At 38.5% G+C, this 20,292-nt stretch overlaps 1 protein-coding gene across 2 annotated transcripts in view; it reads right to left on the reverse strand.

Annotated features, from left to right (window-relative positions):
• The window catches only part of ARSK (arylsulfatase family member K), a 33,468-nt gene that overhangs the window by 5,765 nt on the left and 7,411 nt on the right, over positions 1-20,292 (reverse strand). The window contains exons 4-8 of one of the 2 annotated variants that reach the window (XM_050329310.1): positions 17,357-17,639; positions 14,227-14,398; positions 13,050-13,274; positions 10,025-10,249; positions 7,392-9,949 (exon numbers count right to left, since the gene is read on the reverse strand). In XM_050329310.1, the coding sequence (XP_050185267.1) occupies positions 9,681-9,949; positions 10,025-10,249; positions 13,050-13,274; positions 14,227-14,398; positions 17,357-17,639 (1,174 nt within the window). In that variant the 3' untranslated portion in view covers positions 7,392-9,680. Of the gene's footprint in view, positions 1-7,391; positions 9,950-10,024; positions 10,250-13,049; positions 13,275-14,226; positions 14,399-17,356; positions 17,640-20,292 lie in introns of those variants that run through there. The other variant, XM_050329311.1, reaches the window with a different exon arrangement.

Here is a 20,292-nt window from a genome sequence, read left to right on the forward strand (position 1 = left end):
CTCTTCCTGAATTAAGGTGCAAATGAGGCCATATGCCAAAGTCAACAGTACTGATTTCATTTAACAGTAAATATGAGGGAGGGAGAAAGAGAGAGAAATAGGGAGAGAGAGAGAATGATAAAGAGACAGATTAGGTAAAAAGATAAAGATATCACCACCACATGGATTCTGACAGGGTCCTGCTGTCTGGTCTTCTCGGTGGTGAGGGTCCCAATGTCGTGCTTCTTGGATACCACTTTTATGCAGTCCAAGTCCTGGATATTCACAGGGAGTCTCAGATATTCCCAGAACACAGGATGGCATGCGTGCAAGCAGTTGCCTTTTTTCCCAGAGCTTGCACAGTGGAATTTCGTCCAGTGTGCTAATTTCAAACCTTTACCTTAATTTAGGTCTGTAATTAATGCTTTCCTTTCTCACAGTTTTCCATGGTAGGAATCTTTGTTCTAGTAGGTTGCCCAGATCTGCTTTACCAGGCCTGGTTCCTGTTGTTGCCATCTGCTCTTATGACAAGTTCCTGAAGTGGTGGTTTATCTTATGGAAATTTCCTTCTTTGACAGTGTTTTGAAACAATTAACTGCATTCTTTAAGACCTGAGCAAGCTTCTCTGCCAGCACATTTCTCTGTGAAAACTGTAGCTGGAAACTTCAGATTCAGACTGGAAGAGTGACAGAATAGGAGCATCCAAAAATCCCTTGACATAATCAATTTTAGAGGTGGAATCAAAATTTCTCTGGTGGTCTTCCAGAAGAGGAAGGAAAGCACAAAGGCCCATAGGAAGGAAAGCACAAAGGCCCAGTGTTTCAGAGGTATATGATAAAATGCCCATGGTGGGTTATACACAGCAAGACCAAGACCTTTCTGTCCTGGCACCTTTTGCCTAGAAGCAATCCTTGGATGTATTCAATTTTGGCAGCATTGGTCTCCCAAAAGAGAATGGTGATTCTTTCCCATAGGAGGAAATCTTGTTTCTCTGTGTTTCAGGGGCAGATGATAGGCTTCTCAGGCCAGCTGTTAACCAGCATGACATTCCATCCTGGCATTTTTTGTCTGGGAGCAATCCTTGGACGTTTTCAGTTTTGGAGGTGGAATTAAAATTATGGTCGTGGTTTCCCTAATAAAAATTATAGTTCTTTCCCATAAGGAGGGAATAACCTAGCCCCGCTGTTTCAGGGTCAGATGATACGTGCACAGAGCATGTAATAAGCAGCAAGACATTTCTGTCTTGGCACATTTTGCCTGGGAGCAATCCCTTGATGTAATTAATTTTGAAGGTGGAATAGATATTTCCCTGGTTGTCTGCTGAAAGAGAATGATGATTCTTTCCCTTAGGAAGGAAAGCACTTTGCCCAGTAACAGTGTTCTGGCATCTTTGTATTGGATCAATTGCCAGATGTGTTCTATTTTGATGAGGGGGTCACATTTCATTTGTGATGCAGGGTCACAATTCCTCTCTGTGGCACAGAAATCCATGTTGGATACACATGTTCTGTGGTCTTGGACTTGGCGAGTTTGAAAGAGTGTAATAATGCTTAGAGCTGAGAAGGAAGGTGCAGAGTCCTGTAGTGGGACTGCAGCTTACAGAAGAGGAAGAGGACTGTCACTCAACTGTGGTGTGAATCCAAGTTTCTGAATAGAAGGAGACAGGTGCAAGCAAGTTTTTGTCCCAGCACATTTCTCCACGCAAGCCTTATGGAGCATCAGGCCCTTCTCAGTCTTACCAAGTCCCAAACACCCATGTGCTTCTTGCACAGAAACGTGGGTCAGGACAGATGCAGTGCAGCAAACTGCTTCTGTGGCACAAGGCTGGTGCATTACACTTTCCTTCTCAGCTCTTCAGACTATCCCATTCTGTCACTCCTGAAGTGTGCCTGTAGCCAAAAAGTTTCCAGCTCCATTTAGCACAGAGAAATGTGCTCAGAAAAACTGGGTTCAAGCTGCTGCTCTGCACTTTCCTTCTCAGCTCCAGCTACCCTTATGCACTTTCCATTTCCTAGTGCTGAAGGAGGCTTGCTATACCGCTCTCACAGAAAGAAGAGTGAGAGGGGGATAGATACTTTGGCCTGGGCAAGCCTTCGAAGTGTGTGATGGTACTTGCAGCTGAGAAAGAAGGTGCATAGCACTTGCAGCTGGACTGTGGTTTACAAACTCACAGAGTCTGAAATGCTCCTCTCACACGAGAAAATGTCTCAGGACAGAAGCAGTGCAACAAACTGATTCTGTCGAAACACGCCAGTGCCTGCACTTTCTTTATCAGCTCTACATATGGTCCCATTCTGTGCCTCTTGCAGTCTGAATCTAAACAGAAAAGTTTTAAGCTACATATCTCACAGATAATGTGATAGGGTAAAAAGCTTGATCCTAAAGTTTGGGAACTTGTATTCGCTTCACGATCAGTCCTTTCCCTTTCTAGCCTATGAACTACAGTCATACCATGGAGTTCTGCACTTCCTTACTCAGTTATATATACCATCAAGCACTTCCAGTCTTGCAGAATCTGATACATTTCTTGCAGCCTTTCATGCAAACACCATGCGTTTAGACTGTGTACCTTCCTTCTCAACTGTACGTACTTCACATTTTTTCACTGTCAGATCCCAGTTTCAAATCTTAAAATATCCAGCAGATGCTCCCATTAAAAACAAAAACAACAACAAAAAGGTAGCGGAACAAAAAGACAGCACTGGCGTAAAACTTACCCTGCTGCCTATAAACTACACCCAATATACCGCTGCTATGCGCTTTCCTTCTTGTGCCGTTGCACCTCTTGCAGTCTGCATCCAAACTGAAAAGTTTCCAGCTACAGATACAAAGTTTCCAGCTTGCACAGATAAATGTGACAGGACAAAAACATACTCCGACCTTGCCCCCTTACATCTGAAAACTTTCATATGTGTCTCAATCAAGTCACTGTTCCCTTGCAGCCAGTGAACTGCAGCCACACAGTCACTCTGCACTTTCCTACTACACTATGTACACTACCAGCACACCTTCAGTTATGCAGAAGAAAATGAGTCCATATAACTCCAAACACAGAGGTATGCCAGGACAGAACCAGTTGCTAGATAATTCTTTCTCACAGCAGCATTTCAACAACACACCACTCACCAGGGCTATGCACCTTCCTTCTCAGTTATATGTAATGCCTCACTTCTTCACTCTTGCGGAGCCGAACTTCAAATCCTAAAATATCCAGCAGCTGCTCCCATAAGAATGGTCTAAGAACAAAAACCCAGCGCTAGCCTACACGTTCACCCTGCAGCCCATAAACCACATTAAAAACACTGCTGTTATACGCTTTTCTTCACAGCAACCACCTCACATTCAATTGCACAGCATCTAAGGCTACACCAAATTGTTTCCACATAGAGCTCAAATATGAAAATGTGCCAGCAAAGAAAGCTTTTGCACACACCCCTCTGTGCTCTGCACTTTTTTCCCCCAATCTATATGTACCATCACACACTTTCAAGTCTCATAGACGCCGACGTATATATCTTCCTCTCAATCTTCTGTGCAAGAGGTATAGCAAGCTCCTCAGGCATTGGGAGATAGAAAGTGCATGATGGTAGTTAGAGCTGAGAAGGATGGTGCAGAGCAGGAGCCCAAGCAAGCTTTTCTCCTAGCACATTTCTCTGTGCAAACTGTGTCTGGGAATTTTTCTGTTTAGATGCACCCTGCAAGAGTCACAGAATGGGATAGTCCGAAGAGAAGGAAAGTGCAAGGCACCAGCCTAGTGCAACAGTTTGCTGCACTGTTGCTGTCCTCACACATTTTTCTTTGCCAGAAGCAGTTAGACATTTCGGACTCCGCGAGACTGAGAAAGGCGTGATGCTCCATAAGGCTCACACAGAAAAATGTGCCAGGACACACAGTGCTGCTGTATTTCCCCTTCGGCTCGCAGCCCTTCATGAACATGTCAAGCACCAGGGCTGTGAGTCCTCCTTCTCAGTTGTATGTCTCTCCCTCACATTTTTTTCACTCTGTCAGATACCCTCAAACCTTAGACGTCCAGTAGATGTTCCTGTAAAGTTACTAGAAAAAGTTACTTGACCAAAAAGCCAGTGTTGGTGTTAACCTTCCCCTGCTGCCTAGAAACTACACAAGAGTGCTTCTCAGCACTTTCCTTCTGAGCTACTTGTGCCATCACACTCTTGCAGTCTGAATGTAAATTGAAAGGTTTCCAGCCCCAGCTTGTAGATATAAATGTGCCAGGACAAAACGCTTGCTCCCACCTTGCCCCTTAAGTTTGGAAACTTGTATTTGCACACAATCAAGTGGCAGTCCTCTTTCCCCTTGCAGCCTATTAACTGTAGTCACACCATGGAGCTCTGCACTTTTCTGCTCAGCTATACATACCCTCATGCACTTCCAGCCTTGTAGAGTGTGCAATACACCTACCGCACAGAAAAATGTGCCAGGGCAAAAACAGTTGCTGGATTAGCCCTTCTTGTTGTAGCCTTTCAAGGACACACCGCACAATGAGGCTATGCACGTTCCTTCTCAGATATATGTAACATCACATTTTTTCACTCTCACAGATCTCGTTTCTAACCTGAAAGAAACCAGGGGTTAATACCTGCAAAAGGTCTTAGAACAAGAAGCCAACACTGATTTTTCGCTTTCCTCTGCAACAAAGAACTGCAACAAACATGAGGCTGCATTGCACTTCTCATCTGTTCATATCATTACAAACTCTCAATCTCGCAGACTAAATAAAAAATGAAGTGTTTTGAACTACACCATGTAAGTGTGCTATGAGAGAAAGGTTTTAGTGACTTTACCCTTCTAATTGCAAACTTCTATTCTCTCATCAGTCAATTGGCAGCCACTTTGCCCTCACAGCCTGTACAGTGTAAAACCCATGGTGCTCTGCACATTCTTCTCGGCTAGATGTACCATAAAGCACTTTCAGTCTCACAGAGTCTGATAAACTTCTCACACAGAAAAACATATGGCTACTGAATTTCCCATTCACCTCGCAGCCTTTCATGAACACACCGCACACTGGGGCTGCGCGCCTTCCTTCTCAGCTCTATGGACCCTCACATTTTTTCACTCTGTCAGATCCCAGCTTCAAACCTTAAAATGTCCAGCTGATGTTCTCTTAAGAAAAATGTACTAGAACAAAAACTAGCATTGGCATTAAACTTCCTCTGCTGCCTAGAAACTACACTCAATAGAGTGTTACTCAATACTTTCTTCTGACCTACTTGTACTTCCACAGTCTTGTGGTCTGAACGTAAACTGAGAAGTTTCCAGCCACAGCTCACACATATAAATGTGCCAGGACAAAATGTTTGCTCACACTTTGCCCACTATGCTTTCTATCCTGGAACTTTTTGCGTGCAGCTCCTCCCCAAACCTCTTCAAGTTTTGCCTGCTCTATGCAAGTTTCAGATGTGGGCTCCTGAAGGGAATGACAGTGACTTTTTTCTTGGCAAGGGGAAGCAACCTAGCCCCAGCCTTTGTGGTGCCCACCATAGGCTGCCCGGTAGAGGGAAAGGCCAGCTACAGCTTTCTGTTCTGGCACATTTTATATGAGAGCAATTGTTAGACATTTGTAGTTTTGGATGCTGTCTGCAAAATTCTGAGCTGGGATCCTGAGAGATGATGCTAGTCCCTTTCCTTGGAAAGAAACCCACCTCTCCCCCGGTGCTGCTGATGCAGAGATAGGCTGCCCAAGGGGAGCTAAAGGCCTGCAACAGCTTGCTTTTTTTCTTACCATTTCTGCGGAAGCTCTCCACGGATGTTTGGGAATTTGGAGATTCCCTCCCAACTTTGGTGTCTACATTGTTCACACGTTCTCACTCCGCTCTTCCCTTGCTGCAAATTTAATCTGCGCAATAACTTTCTTTCTGTTCTAAAATATGTTATCGCAGAGGCGTTCTATCATTCCTAATCAGCTCAGCCTTGTCCAGCGGCAGGAAGCCCATCCTGGAGCCAGCTGGCATTGGCTCCACCAGACACAGGGGAAGCTTCTAGCAGCTTCTAACAGAAGCCACCCCTGTAGCTCCTCCTGCTACCAAAACCTTGCCAAAGAAAACCCAATACATTTTGAAATCCAATGACGTTTTTGGAGTTAAATACTATCACCGACAACTTACGAACCTTATTAACCTGTAACAATTTGTATTATTAAAGAATGTTATTCTGTAAACTAGCAGGTGCTAGCAGTTGCTGGCAGCAGCTGGGAAGGCTTGCTGAGGGTCTCCACACTGTTGGCTTAGCCCCCTGAAAAGGACAGTTGAATCAGCCTCCGATCCAGTGAATCTGTTCAGTGAAGAGTCCCCCTTACAAGACTGACAGACTAGCTGGACGTAAGGGTTATTTTCACATGATTTCCTGGCAAATTCACAGTGGCAGTCTCTTACCTCTTTAGTGACCATGAGGACTGTGTACTTACAAAAATACATTTTTGTTTGTCAGAACAATGGTACCTCTCTCAGCAGAAGCTGACGATGCCAATGCCCTTGGTAGCCTCAGGTATGTCTCAGGAGGCTGCGTTGACCTGAATACATCTAATCAATAAGTCTGAACCTGTTGGCATTCCAGTTTGCCACCTTCTCCCTTTCACTTCACAGTCTCTCTTCAGTGTTAATACATCATAACTCACTTGGCATGTTTGAAAAACAGATTTTTTTCCTTTGTTAGCTGGCCAATCTTGCACGCCGCACACCTCATTTGATTAATGTTACAATAATGCAGATGCATAAGCATAACTAACAGAGTAAATGAATACAACCCTATTGTTAAATCTATCTGTTTAACACTTAAATTAGCTCAGTTCTAAACCAAAACAGGCATATTATTTATTGCAAACAGAGACAGGAAGGTGGTAAGGGGCTTTTCCTTTCTTTCTCTTGCTCTTCAGAACAAAGGTTCACACATAAATAATAAATAACTTGAAAAAGTCAAAGTTTTTCTTTTAACAAGTCAACATTTTCTTTTTAAACGAGTGTTTTAAGAAGACCATATACAAGAAGTATTAATGTAGGCATACTGAGTGCCTGATCACAATCTGCTACTTTTTGGGTCACATACCACAGTACCACCTTGCAAACAAGCATCCCTACTTCCTGAGATGGTAGCTCCGGTGTTTTCTGCATTGTCTGGAAGTCTGCCCCCATGCTCTGGGCTTCTTTAGACAGTCTGTGACACAAGATGTAGTTGCAAGAAGTTTTTTTTCCCAATTTTTCTTCCATTTCAGAGAGTATCACAAAATGGCACTTTTATAAACCTATCACAAAATGGCAATTTTATAAACCTAACATTAGTGCATCTTTAAACCTCATGTCTTCAAAGAAAGCACTCTCCACAGAAGCTACAAAATGCAATTTCCTCTAATATTTTTTTAAACATTCAGTCATTAAAAAAAGAACACACAAAATACATCCAGTTAGCCATAATTTTATTTTACTGTATTCTGTACAATGTACTGCATTTTGTTCAGATCTCTGGAAAGTGATCAATTTCTTTATTATTTTCCCTCTTGAACAAACATTCACATGGATATAAATACTTTCTCTATTATGCAGCCCAATGGATATAAATACTTTCTCTATTATGCAGCCCATTTATTTTAAGTAGTTTCATCCCTACCTGAACTCATTTTAACCAGATTTATCATGGCATGCGCTACAGAGTTTGAAGGCTTTTTTAACTATTAATTTGCTCCTTCCCTACAATATCAAATAAAAAAATAAAATTCTGCCATAGCAGCAAGTTGTATAAGGTTAGCAGTAATGTTCTGTGGACACAAAGATAGAAAATAGTTTAAGCCCTCATCAGTATATACCTAATTTCAGTGTGGTAAGTTGTTTATGAAATGCATGTGGAGTGCTTAGCCATCAGAAAATATGTGTCCTTTTTTATGTTTATTCTTACTGGCTTACTGCTACTGCTAGGTATTTAATTACAGATTTCAAAAAGCATTTATGTATAAAGTATGATGTTATTCTGAATTGGTACTATAGCAGCAAGCACTGTGATCAAGAATAAGAAAACTGAAGTGCTGCTGTAATTACATTTATCCTTAAGCAGAAGAGTTACTATCTAAATCCTACCTTCTTCCAAAACTACTTTGGTTTTTCGTCACATCCCTGGAAAAATGTGAAATAGTATTTCTATGTTAACTCTTCCTGTAAGTTTCAATTCTGTCTCCTCTGTGTATATTTTAGGTTTCAGTTCTCCAGTCACTGATGCACATTAAAGCATTGACAGGACTTAAAGAATGCAATGAATTGTTTCAAAACACTGTCAAAGAAGGAAATTTCTGTAAAATATCTACAGGAACTTGTCATAAGAGCAGATGGCAACAACAGGAACCAGGCCTGGTAAAGCAGATCTGGGTAACTTACTCGAACAAAGATTCCCACCATGGAAAACTGTGAGAAAGGAAAGCATTAATTATAGACCTAAACAAAAGTAAAAGTTTGAAATTAGCACACTGGACAAAATTCCACTGTGCAAACTGTGACAAAGAGAACAACTGCTTACAGCCATGCCATCCCAAGTTGTGGGAACATCTGAGACTCCCTGTGAATATCCAGGACTTGGACTGCATAAAAGTGGTACCCAAGAAGCACGACATTGGGACCCTCATCACTGAGAAGATCAATAGGACCAGCAGGACCCTCTCAGAATCCATGTGGTGGTGATATATTTATCTTTCTACTTATCTGTCTCTCTCTCTCTTCCTATTTCCATCTCTCCCTCTACCTCATATTTACTGCTAAATAAAACCATACTATTGACTTTGGCACTTGGTCTCTTTTGCACCTTAATTTGGGCAGAGGCATCTTTTAATAATTTGATCCTAACAAGCATTTATTTGCAAAATCTAAGTGCATAACAGAGACTTAGTCAAGCAGTTTTCATCTTATGCTGTGCAAATCACACTATCACTTTTCAGAGGACTACTCTACTCACAGGTTTGGTCAGAGAATTTTTGGGGTTAGTTTTTTTTTTTAATTTTCCAACTGTGACCAGAGATTCCCCTCCACAAGTTCAATTAGGAGCCTATGAATATTATCAAATTTTAAACAAGGAGGGAGTGGTAAGTACCAGACCTAAAAGCAAAAGATTAGCAGGCAGATCTTGAAAAGATGGAGAGGCTAGTCATCTTTATGATACAGGAATGCTGACATAGTTAAGTACTTGAATAACCCACATCTATGTTCAGACCAGTACTCGTTATTAACTTTTTGATTATATTTTAACTGCTATAGCTTCTCTTGAGTGGATGAATGCGTATTTAATGAGGACTTACAATGAATTTGACAAATTCCACTGTCACTGGTAGCTTACTTCACTAAATTTTATAATCTTTGCTCTGTCCTTATAAATGGAAATTCCTATTGAGTTTTAATGCTTAATACTTTGTGTGTTTTTAATCAGCCAAATATTCCATACACACAATTATTATTCACATATTATCCTTCCTGTGTACACTTAAGTGTTATGGAACAATAACATATAAAACACTAGTTTTGTTGTGCTGGCATTATATAAAATGCTCTTGGCTCCCTAACACAAAGCAGTAACCGTTTGGGAATCTTTGCTTTCAACAGCTTATAAAAGACAATAATTCTTATACAGCATAATATTACAAATACAGCATAATATTACAAATGCACAATGTTTTCATACCCTCAGTCATATTAAATCCAGGTTGTTTCTGTCTACTGCCCAAGCCATCTGTCAATTGCATTCTCGTATTTTTTTTTGTCCTTTAACCAGTCTTGATGCCACCTAAGGTTCGCAATAACACTTGAGTAATTCTGACCCAAACTTTGTTTCCAACTAATAAACTGTCGTTTGTTATACTCCTGAACAGAAGAAGAAACCTTTGGATAGTTTACTAGAGAGCGGAGTATTTTGTCCAAGGAATGTACAATTACTGGGAATTTTATGGCAACATTTGTCAGCTCATCTGGATCGGCAGTAAGATCTGGAACAAACAAAAAGTCGGTTAAGACTGCATTTAATTAAATTAATGAGTTAGGACATAAAAGCTGTAACATACCAAATAGTTGTGGCAGTACTGAAAAGCCATCTGAGTACGTGATGTATTTCCATTTGCCAGTTCGCAGCATATACACAGAAGCATTCACATTGCACCCATGGAACTCACTCAGCACCCAAGAGGGCCGAGGTCCTCTTGATGACACTTCACTCTCAGTCTTTTCATGTAGCAGAGGTATAAGAGAATATCCACTGAGGTTCTGTGGGACAGGAATTCTTGCTATATCTAAGGAAAGATATACAAAATCAAACTGCTATTGTAGTTTCCATGATTAAAAAAGCATAACAAAATGCTATAGGTCTCTGAACATTTTATTTTGATAATAAAATGTACTTTCCTAATTATTATTCTTGTAGAACAAAGAAACCCCCAAATACAAAATGAAGACAACTTAAGGAACTTCCCAAGGAAAGCTGCCCACCATCTTGATCAAATGCACCATCATCTATGTCTAACAGAAGTTTGCAAAAAGAAATCACAATAATTTTCTTTGATGGGTGGTGCTTTTTTATTTTTTAATCATGGTTGTAAACATTTCTCTTCTGCTTTGACTGCACCAGGCAGGAGAAAATGATTGTCATAGTATGAAAAGACCCCAAAAGCTCCACATTCAACATGGTATAGCATCCATTCCTTTAACAATAACAGTGTCAAGCTCCTATATAGCATTCTTCAGCAGTGAACACTGAAATGCTTTACAAAGGTGGCCATTATGGTTATCATCTCTAACTGGTGGGGAAATTGAGGAGCAGGGGCACTTGCTTGTCTGGCAGGACTGGAGATAAAGATGTATCAAGACACTGTATGTATGGAAAACACTGGTGAGTCCATAACCCACTAGATGGCCCTCAGAATATGCTGTAATATCCACAAGCTCCTCAGCATCAACTTACAACATCACAAGTGTCTCTAGGTCCCAAAGATCAGGTCAATATTAAAAGGCTGCAAAGGTATGTCAGAGACATTCTGAAAAACATAACTAAGAATCCCAACAATGTCCCCTAAACGTCAGCATGCCCTAAAAAACAGGTATGACAGTAATTTTTTAATCACCACACTGAATATCATCTATAGACATTCAAAATTCAACACCTTCCATTTCACAGAGCACCGTGGTAGTATTTAATCTTCAGTTCTATGCCAAGTGGTGATACTCTGTGATAAACTGGCCATAGGTGACTTCTTCCTTTATCAGCACACATCTTCCTTTTTGTCCTCAGTCCAGCCAGTGCCTGACTAACCACTAGAAAGACCTGTAATGTGTAAATCCAGTAGTTCCCAATGCCTGGGCAAAAACCTTGAACAAATACATCCTACATTTCAACAAATGAAAAAGGGATATAGGCTCTTCTGTTATCCTTAATCAGCAATGCTATTAGTTGAAGTAACTGCATGTGTAAAGAATGCTCCTGTTTTTCCAATAGAAAGCCAAAGGTACTTTTATACAGACCAACAAACCCACTGTTGCCTGGAGGAAAGGTTACATTACATTCTGTTAAAAAATGCAAGAGTAATTGCACTTCTGGTAGAATTATCCGTATCACACAGATTCTGCTGGAATCAGAACATCTGTGCCTATTCACAGTGTCAGTAAAGGAGGAAGTCTTGAGCAAAGCATTTGGAGGGTGTCTTAAAAAAGATTATTTCCCTTAGACAGCAAAAAGCAAAGGGATTATATTGTCACAAAAATAGCCTTGAAATATGTTTCATCATTAGTCAGCAGTAGCATATAAACTAAGGACGTAATAGAGCATAGAGGGGTTCTTCATGTTTTCAGATTCACCTTTTTGACATTCAGTTTACAGAAAAGGGAAACTGCCAGAAGAGAAGGAAAGGATTATACACACAAAGTTCTGGGGGGCAGAGGAGGAAAGGATAGAAGCATGTTAAACCACCTGGCAAATTATTTCATTTGTGGAAAAGGGACAAAGAAGAAAAAAAAGAGATTTTTAACTCTTTACATATGATACCATAACTTATATAAGATCCATATCCAGTACGCACATATATATATATTTGATATCAAATTTGAAAGAGAAAGTCACTCAGATTTCATATCCTATTTTCAACTGGATAACTCGTTCAGAAGTTTTCAGAAGACACAAACAGCTAAATAAATTTTGTTCATTTTTGAGAAAATCAACTTAAAATAACACAAAAGAGAATTTTTTGCTGACATTCACTGCTAGAAGTACCGTTTTATCTACTGCCTCATGTTCTCTCAGCAATTGCAGTGTACACGTGACACATCTTGGAGAGAAAGCTTTGCAGACTTGAAAAACACTTTTCTGGTTGGTAGCCTAAAGGATCACAGATAAAGTCTCAAACAGCAACTTCACCTGATGTTTAGTTTCAATGAGAGTCATCTCTTGCATGATTTATCACAGACAATTGTTTAAAACTTCATTCTTAAAAGTGATTTCCATCCAAGTAATTTAATGTCAATTCTTCCGGAGTCTCTGTCCCATACTAAGTACTTTCATATCAAATAAGGTAAGAATCAATATCCATTATTATATCTTATTTCCTTGCCCAGATCAATTGTATATTTCTTCTACAAAGCCTATTGTTCCTCCACATGCTCTTCATAAAAAACATTCCTTTGATAAGCTAATGAACCTGCAATCCTCTAAGGTTTAATCTCATTCCTGGATGCATTTACACTGTAATTTCTATAGTAAACTGTTAGGTGTGAAGGTTAGCAAGGATTATTCATATCTAAAATGCATCTGATTGTTTTTTATTACCTTTTTTTTAGTAACAAATAATCCTACATATAATCAGTCAGGGTAATTACACTGAGGACAGTAATAGTGATAAGGAACATCATCAGCTCCTTTATTTAATTTTTTCTTCAACTTTTTTACTTTTTCTATTTAGTCCATAAGTATGCTCTATAGATAAATTATCTCTTGTTATGCTGCTATATTGCTTGAGAAAATGGAGACATAATTCTGAGTGTAATACAAATACATAATAATGATAACTGAGAAAAAAAAATTTCGTCTGAAATTACTTAACTCACCAAGCATAGTAGGATATATATCCACAAGAGATACTACATTTGGTATTTCCTGATGTTCTTTTACACCAGGCCCCATAACTAAAAGAGGAACATGGGAACTTCCTTCATACATGCTCATTTTATAGAACTGACGATGTTCCATAGCAAGTTCTCCATGGTCTGCAGTGAATATAACGATTGTTTTTCTAAGAAGCCCCGTATCTCCCAGAGCTGCAATAATCTCACCTGCAACAACAAAAAGGTAATGAAAAGGATACATTCAAAATACTTCATCCAACTTCTGTACCTGCAAAGCAGCATGCAAACCTCTAGGAATCCTCCTAGTCAGAGGGCTAGAAACTTCTCTATTTTTGCACATACATTTGTGCAATGAAGACGTGACATACACTCCTCTCCTTTTGCATGTACACTTGTGCAACAAAGACAATCTCTTCGTTCCCTTAAACTGTCAGGCTTCCACTGATCTCTTTTCATTCATAAAATGAGGAAGAGCAATTCTGTGTCTTTTAATTCAATTTATCAGTCTAACATCTGTAAAAGATTAGCATATTATATAATAAATTAAGACCAATTTGCATTGTCATTTTTGTGTATGTAGACCTTACTGGAAACTAGGAAGAATTCTGAATGTCCAATTAATTATTTCTTAACTGTCAATAATATGTTGCTAAGGGACACTCCAAATGTAACCTTATTTTTTAGTCTATATGTAACAGCTGTTATCCAGTCTACGCATTTGAAATCAATCTCTAAGGATCGATACTTATACTACTTATGCAGTAAAATTATCTTTCCTTCCAGCTCTGCTTTGTCAGTCAGTTTCCTTCACAAAAATGTTTCCATTATTTCATTTAGCACTTAACCAAAGAGCATTTAGTTCCTCTGGTACATGGGTCATGCAATGTTTTGCTGCTGGTTTTCAACAGAGCCTCTGATTTCTAGTTGTGATTACTTTTCAGAGTGCACTGAATTCACCTTGCAAGAACCTTAAAAGCTACCCTATTATTTGTCACAAAGACTGATTAAGCAACATCCACGTGACTTACTCCCAGGTCTGAATTGAGGTGTTTTGTTTTCTATTTTTTCCCCAAAGATCAGCCCTATCAGCATTCCCCCCCACCCCCCCCAAAAAAAACCCCTCACTAGAAAACCCACTGCAAAATGAAATATTACCTACCCAGCATGGCATCTGTCTCTGCACACATAGCATAGTAAAATGCTCTAATATTTCTCACTTCTTCCTTGGTAAACTCTCCTGTGCAATTCTTGGTATACGATGAGTAATAGTCTACTGGATGCATCTCGGAGAGAGAAGACCACTTGGGTATTTTAATAGCTTCAAAATTTACCTAAAAATAAGAGGAATCTAACATCACTTTGGTAACTGAATAAAACACATTTTTTTTAACACAGATTTAATTAAAAACTTTACATAAATGCACAGTTCTTAGCTTATGGTCCAGAAAACACCACCTGCTTACCTGTTACGTGGTGCTGCCACCCTGTCTGTACTTCCCCGTGGCTTCCACAGGTAGCAAGTAATTTTAAAAAATCATCTAGAAACATGGCTAGGAGCCAGAAATGTGTGCTTTACCAGCTGTTGTATTATTTTAAGAGAGATAGCACTGAACAGTCTTCTAGAACTGTACTCCCTAGTAAGTACAGAAGTATTGGCATAGTGTCTTCATTAGCTGTAGGACAACTATAAACCTCCCATATCAAAAAGATTGGGTGTTATGTAGGACAACATGGAAATTCATGCAGTCTGGGAAAGTCTCCAGGACAGCGATGACAAGTCTTGACATCTTGACAAAAAGAATTGACTACAATAATCCAATTTTTTGATACTTTTCTACTTGTCTACAGATGTCAATCCATTCAGTTATAAAGAAATCCAAGATCAGTGTGAAACTAAGAAGCCAATAAATTTCAAGTAGTGATGGACATATATATTCAAACTGGCATAACTGTGTGCTGCAGTACTAGATTTAGAGCCTCGAAGTTTGACATATACATTTAGCCTAGACTGTCATACTTATAAGCACTCCCTTATGTAAGTGCTACATTTAACAGTTAATAATTTCTATACAGTAGACTTAAAAGTACAAATTATCACAAAGCAGAGAAGACGTAATCTTAGTATGGAAAACTTAAATTTATTAAAAACTAAACCCACACTTGTTGTCTTTGTTTACCTCTGAAAATCTCTAACAAACAGATCTAAGGACTAGATTATGGCACAGCAACTCCAGTATCTGTGGAGCACATTCTCAGGACTACAGTCACAGCTCCACTCCTTGGCTGGCCCCAAACATGGACAACACTGGTTCCTGATAAAATAACTGAGATACTTACTGTTCAAGAGGCTCCATACAGCACAAAAGCAATCAGACCAAAGTTGTCCCTGGAAATATTGCATTCCTGTTTACTTAGAATATCAGTCCCATGTTATGGGTATTGGAACACATGGACATCAACATCACTGATGGTCCAAGATACACCACAGGCTCAAGAGACAGGAAATGTGCTACAAGCTCTCCAGGCAGCTCTTCATTATCCATACTTGGCCGTGTGTTCCAATACCCACAACATTCCACCTCCCATAATGTCAATATTCTCTCTTAATGTCTAGCAGATGTATTAAGTCATAGAATCATAGAATCATTAAGGTTGGACAAGACTTCTAAGACTGCGTCAGTCATCTTCCTACTGTTTAAGGTCCTTGGCTACATAAAAGTTATATTTTAGGCATCTTAAACTGTATTTATTAGCTGCTTAAGATATAATGAGAGCAAGAAGTATCCCTCTCTATCCATCATTCTTTTCTACAGAACTACAACCTGGATGCACAAAGTCATAATCCCTTTGTCTGTATGTTGTAATTCATAGATAGGAAAGAAGCCAGATGCCCTGAAAAAGTGACAGCTTGTGAAAAATACAGAGGACCATCTGCTTAACAACACAGGGTTTCACAAACATATTGTGTTGATACCCTGTTCTGTATTAGAGCCCAAGTAAACAGGACATTTAGCTCAGTTCTTCATCTGTACAATCAAACTTCTTCATGAGATTATCTCTGTGATTTTCAAAGACTGCTTCTTCCATGACCAAAATACAGCTACATCCCAGAAGAACCAGCCAGTGGTCAATAAATGGTAATATGTGGTTCACATAACACAGTATGTATATATAGTTGTGCAAAGGACCTCAGCAAACTATGGAGTTTAACACATCCTTAACTGGATTAAGCATGACACAAAAATTTGTCAGAGATGTTATAATTCTGTCTGTGACTTGAAAAAAGTACCCCCCCTAACAAGACACATCTAACCTAGTAATTAGTACCTAGCAAGTTTTCCTTAATAACTAAGCTAGATCTTGTTTTTGTAAACAAAGGTTTTTTTCCCTACGTTCTTCCTCTCCTCACAAACTTTTCACCCTTCCCAAAAGAACCCACAACCATCACTATTACAAAGACATTCAACCTTCATTTGTATATCTTTTTTTGTAAGTGCTTGTATTTTTGGTGCATGTAGATACTTAGCAGTTCTCCACTAGAGAAGGTCACAAGTTATACAAACTGCATTTGGAGGGTTTTTCTGAGATATAAAGTCTTTTCTAACCTAATTATAATGCTTCAGCTGCGGAGAATATTTCATGCCTTTCTGCAATGAAATCTGTTGTAACACATGCATATTTTATGGTAGATAACAGCAACTGGAGATCATACAAAACAGGGAAAAAAGTATTTCTTCTTTGGCATTAATGGAGTGGTATTTGTTAGTTTTACAAATACAGATATAAGGGGACTTTTTTTGTGCTCTAAAACCATTGCAAACCTACAGTAGCACAGGAAAAGTTAACAAAAAAGAAAGACTTCTCTTGTGTCTTATTTTCTTTCATGGTCTAGGTTTTTACTGCGGGGAAAGTCAATCTTTCACTGTAAAACTCAGACAAAATGGATACATATAGCATCATTTATGACAAGCAGAATACAGAATATTCGTAACAATGAACTTCAGACCACTAACTAAAAATAATTTACAGCTATAATTCTTTTAAGTTTCTGGCCATTGAACTCCAAACTTCTTATTGATTCAGTGACTACTGCTACAAACCTTTCCTACAAGAGAGAAGAATTTTTTATTTGCTTAGCCTTAAATCAGAAGTCTAACACCTCATTCAAGTCCTTTCACTGTGTACTGAAATATCAAAACTCTATATGGCTTGAAAACTCAGGAATAAAATACTGTGTGTAAAAAGTACAGTTATTAATTGATTCATATTTAAATTTCATCTTCACATACCTTTTCAAGCCAATAGGGAGATGTTAAAAATGTAGAGGATCCAAAATTTTCTCCTGCATAAGGTGATGGGTATGGGTGTGGTAAATTTAGTCCCAAGTAAAGAACAAATGGTTGAGTAAGATTAACAGCTTCTTCCTTTATCCAGTTTACTGCTTTATCAGTATTCCGCCAATCTGCTTCCATCACTCTAACCCGCTTCCTATCACCTGTAAGATTTACCATGGGTCTCCCTTCTTGCCGGAGCAGGAAGTGAACATCCCTAGTCCAAGCTTCCACACGGTTACTGAAAATACATACACAAGATACGTACTCAGCAGAAAATGTTTTCTTCACTTTTTCTCCAAGCAAAAAGCATTACGAATTCCTGAAAATCTTTCCCTATACTTTTAGCTGCAATCTACCTGTAATTCCTACCTAAAGAACAATTGTTATTCAACTGAGCTATAGCTATTGTGCCTCTATTTTATACTCCAACTTTCAGCTTTTTTTTCTGCTTCTGAATCTTTTTTCTTATTTATTATCACTTCATGTCAGAACAGCTCTTCTTACATCTAAAAAATAATATTTAGAAATAGCATTTCCATCTTATTGATGCTGCTCTGCATTCTGGTATGGATTCACATGTTATTTATTTGGTAAGGAGGGCCTTAGATTTTTGTTATTTAAAAGGATTCCATGGAAACAACTTGCCTGGTGAGGCTGCCTTTAGAAACAACATTTTTAAATACACTTAAGACAAAAATCTGTAAGAGTGATTTCTCTTATTCATTTACTTTAGATGTAGCTGATAAACACTATTGAGGAAGTTAATGCCAATTTTCCACATTTTCAATGGGAATGAAAAGAGATCACATCTCCTTTCCCAGCAGATAGTACTCCAGTGATTGTAACAAATATACAATCAAAAAAAGCCATAAATAAAGGATATAGCAATGCAACATTGAAGATACAGTTTAATGAACTACCATCATTATTGACACAAATGAAAGTAACTACATGACAGTCAGAATTACATCTATTTTAAGTGAAAAGTCAAAAGCACATATGGAGTCTTTTTGACAGGAAGCAGAGGCTTGATGTATACAACAGTCCAGAGGCTGAAGATCCAGTTCTTTTACTCTGTTAGTATATATTTCCTAGAAACCCTCTTCTTCAAATCTCCTCAATTCACAACTATGGATAATTATCTTATGAGCAAGTCATATTCAAATTACTCCTTTTCATTATACATTTGTATTTTTAAGATACATACATTTCTATAGAGAGATGATTTGTGTTAGCAATGAACTATTTGAAATAGGTTAGAACAAAGCAGAATTGATTTATGTCACACAGACTAACTGTTGAAGCAGAAAAGTTAATAAGTGTTTTTTTACTTAGATAAACATGGGATTAGGGAGCAGAAGTGAATTTATTGTCCAAAGAAACAACATATGCTTAAGAAAAATTTCTGAAGATATAATACTGCCTGCTGAACCTTGCACTAGCTAAACTGTTCTATGTCCCTTTGCTAGTCTCCCTTTTAACAGGAAATTAAAACAGTAGGACATTTTAATTATCTCCACAACAAACAGGAATCTTTGTTATAACTCCTCTGCACTGTTGAGAGATTACTTGGCTACTTAGGGTTTTCAAATGTCTACACAGATGCCATGCTGGGAACAAAACGTGCATTTTTCTCTGACTGAGGAATCATATTTGTAGTTTCCATTTTTAAAATTAAAAATGCTGTAAACTGCCATTTTCAAATTCCTCTTGTGTAGGCATAAAAAGGCTGACTAACCATGTGTTTATTTTCATTTATTCTCAACCACTACCTGCACTTGTTCAAATAACATTAAGTCCATATCTCAAACTTTCACTGAAAGTCAAAACAAATGTATACAAAAATTCCAGTAGGTAAAAAGGTAAGGTCAAGACATAGAAAAAAAAAGATAATTAAAAACTGCAACACCATAGAGTTCACTGTGTTTTCCTATTATATCTGAAGTGCCTATGAATTTAGCCTCATGTGACCAAGACTTACATAAACATGATGTGATTTTGTGGTTATACCATAATTTCTATTTGTGAGACTCAAACCCTATCACTGAAGTAGATAAATCCCTACATGCCAGGATGAGGAAAATAAGAGCACACCAGTATAACTCCACCGATACTGCTGCCATTTTGAACAGCACTGAACTGGCTTAATTTATTTTTCGTCTGTGAAGACTCGTGACAAAAACATTTAGAATAATACAACGAGAACCATGCAAATGTGAGAGTACCAGACATAATGAGAGCAAGTTTAAAGCATTGATAGTGAGGGAACATGAATGACATCAGCAAAACAGATCAGTACTGAAGAAGGGGATTTCAGTGTTAAGATCACTGCACAGATGCTCAGTCAGCAGCATTCTGATAGCAGAATGGCAACCAGTTCATTGCGCACTCTCTGTGCCATTCCTCTTTCTGCTATTCAAATGGGTAGAGTAAAATAGGACAGCCATAATAAGTAAACAAAAAGAATATTTGCCTAATGTTACTGTAGACTGAAACCAGCAAGACTTCATGTCAAAATATCACACCATATCAACTTCTCACTCCTAAATAGTGTAAAATACCTATGCAAAGTGCCATTTCCTCATTGCCAATCAACACAAAAATAGGAGAGATCTCACCAGGTTACATCAGTAAAGTATTTTGTCATTAAAAGCAGTGTATACATACAACACACTAATAACTACTAACGTCACCTTTCAACTTCTGACAGCTCATTTTACTGAGGGAATTGAGGAAACGTTAACTCTAACCTGTTCAATACAAAAGAAAAAGCTGTTCTTTATATTATTTCAACAACAGACATCATTGCTAATCAGTGAGAGAGAGCATCTTCATAAAAACTACATAGAAGGAGGACACCATTTTTTGTCCCAACTATCCAGACACATTAT

The sequence above is a fragment of the Myiozetetes cayanensis genome, unplaced genomic scaffold, assembly GCF_022539395.1.
Source record: "Myiozetetes cayanensis isolate MyiCay16 unplaced genomic scaffold, myiCay2020 scf4, whole genome shotgun sequence".
Classification (NCBI taxonomy): Eukaryota; Metazoa; Chordata; class Aves; order Passeriformes; family Tyrannidae; genus Myiozetetes; species Myiozetetes cayanensis.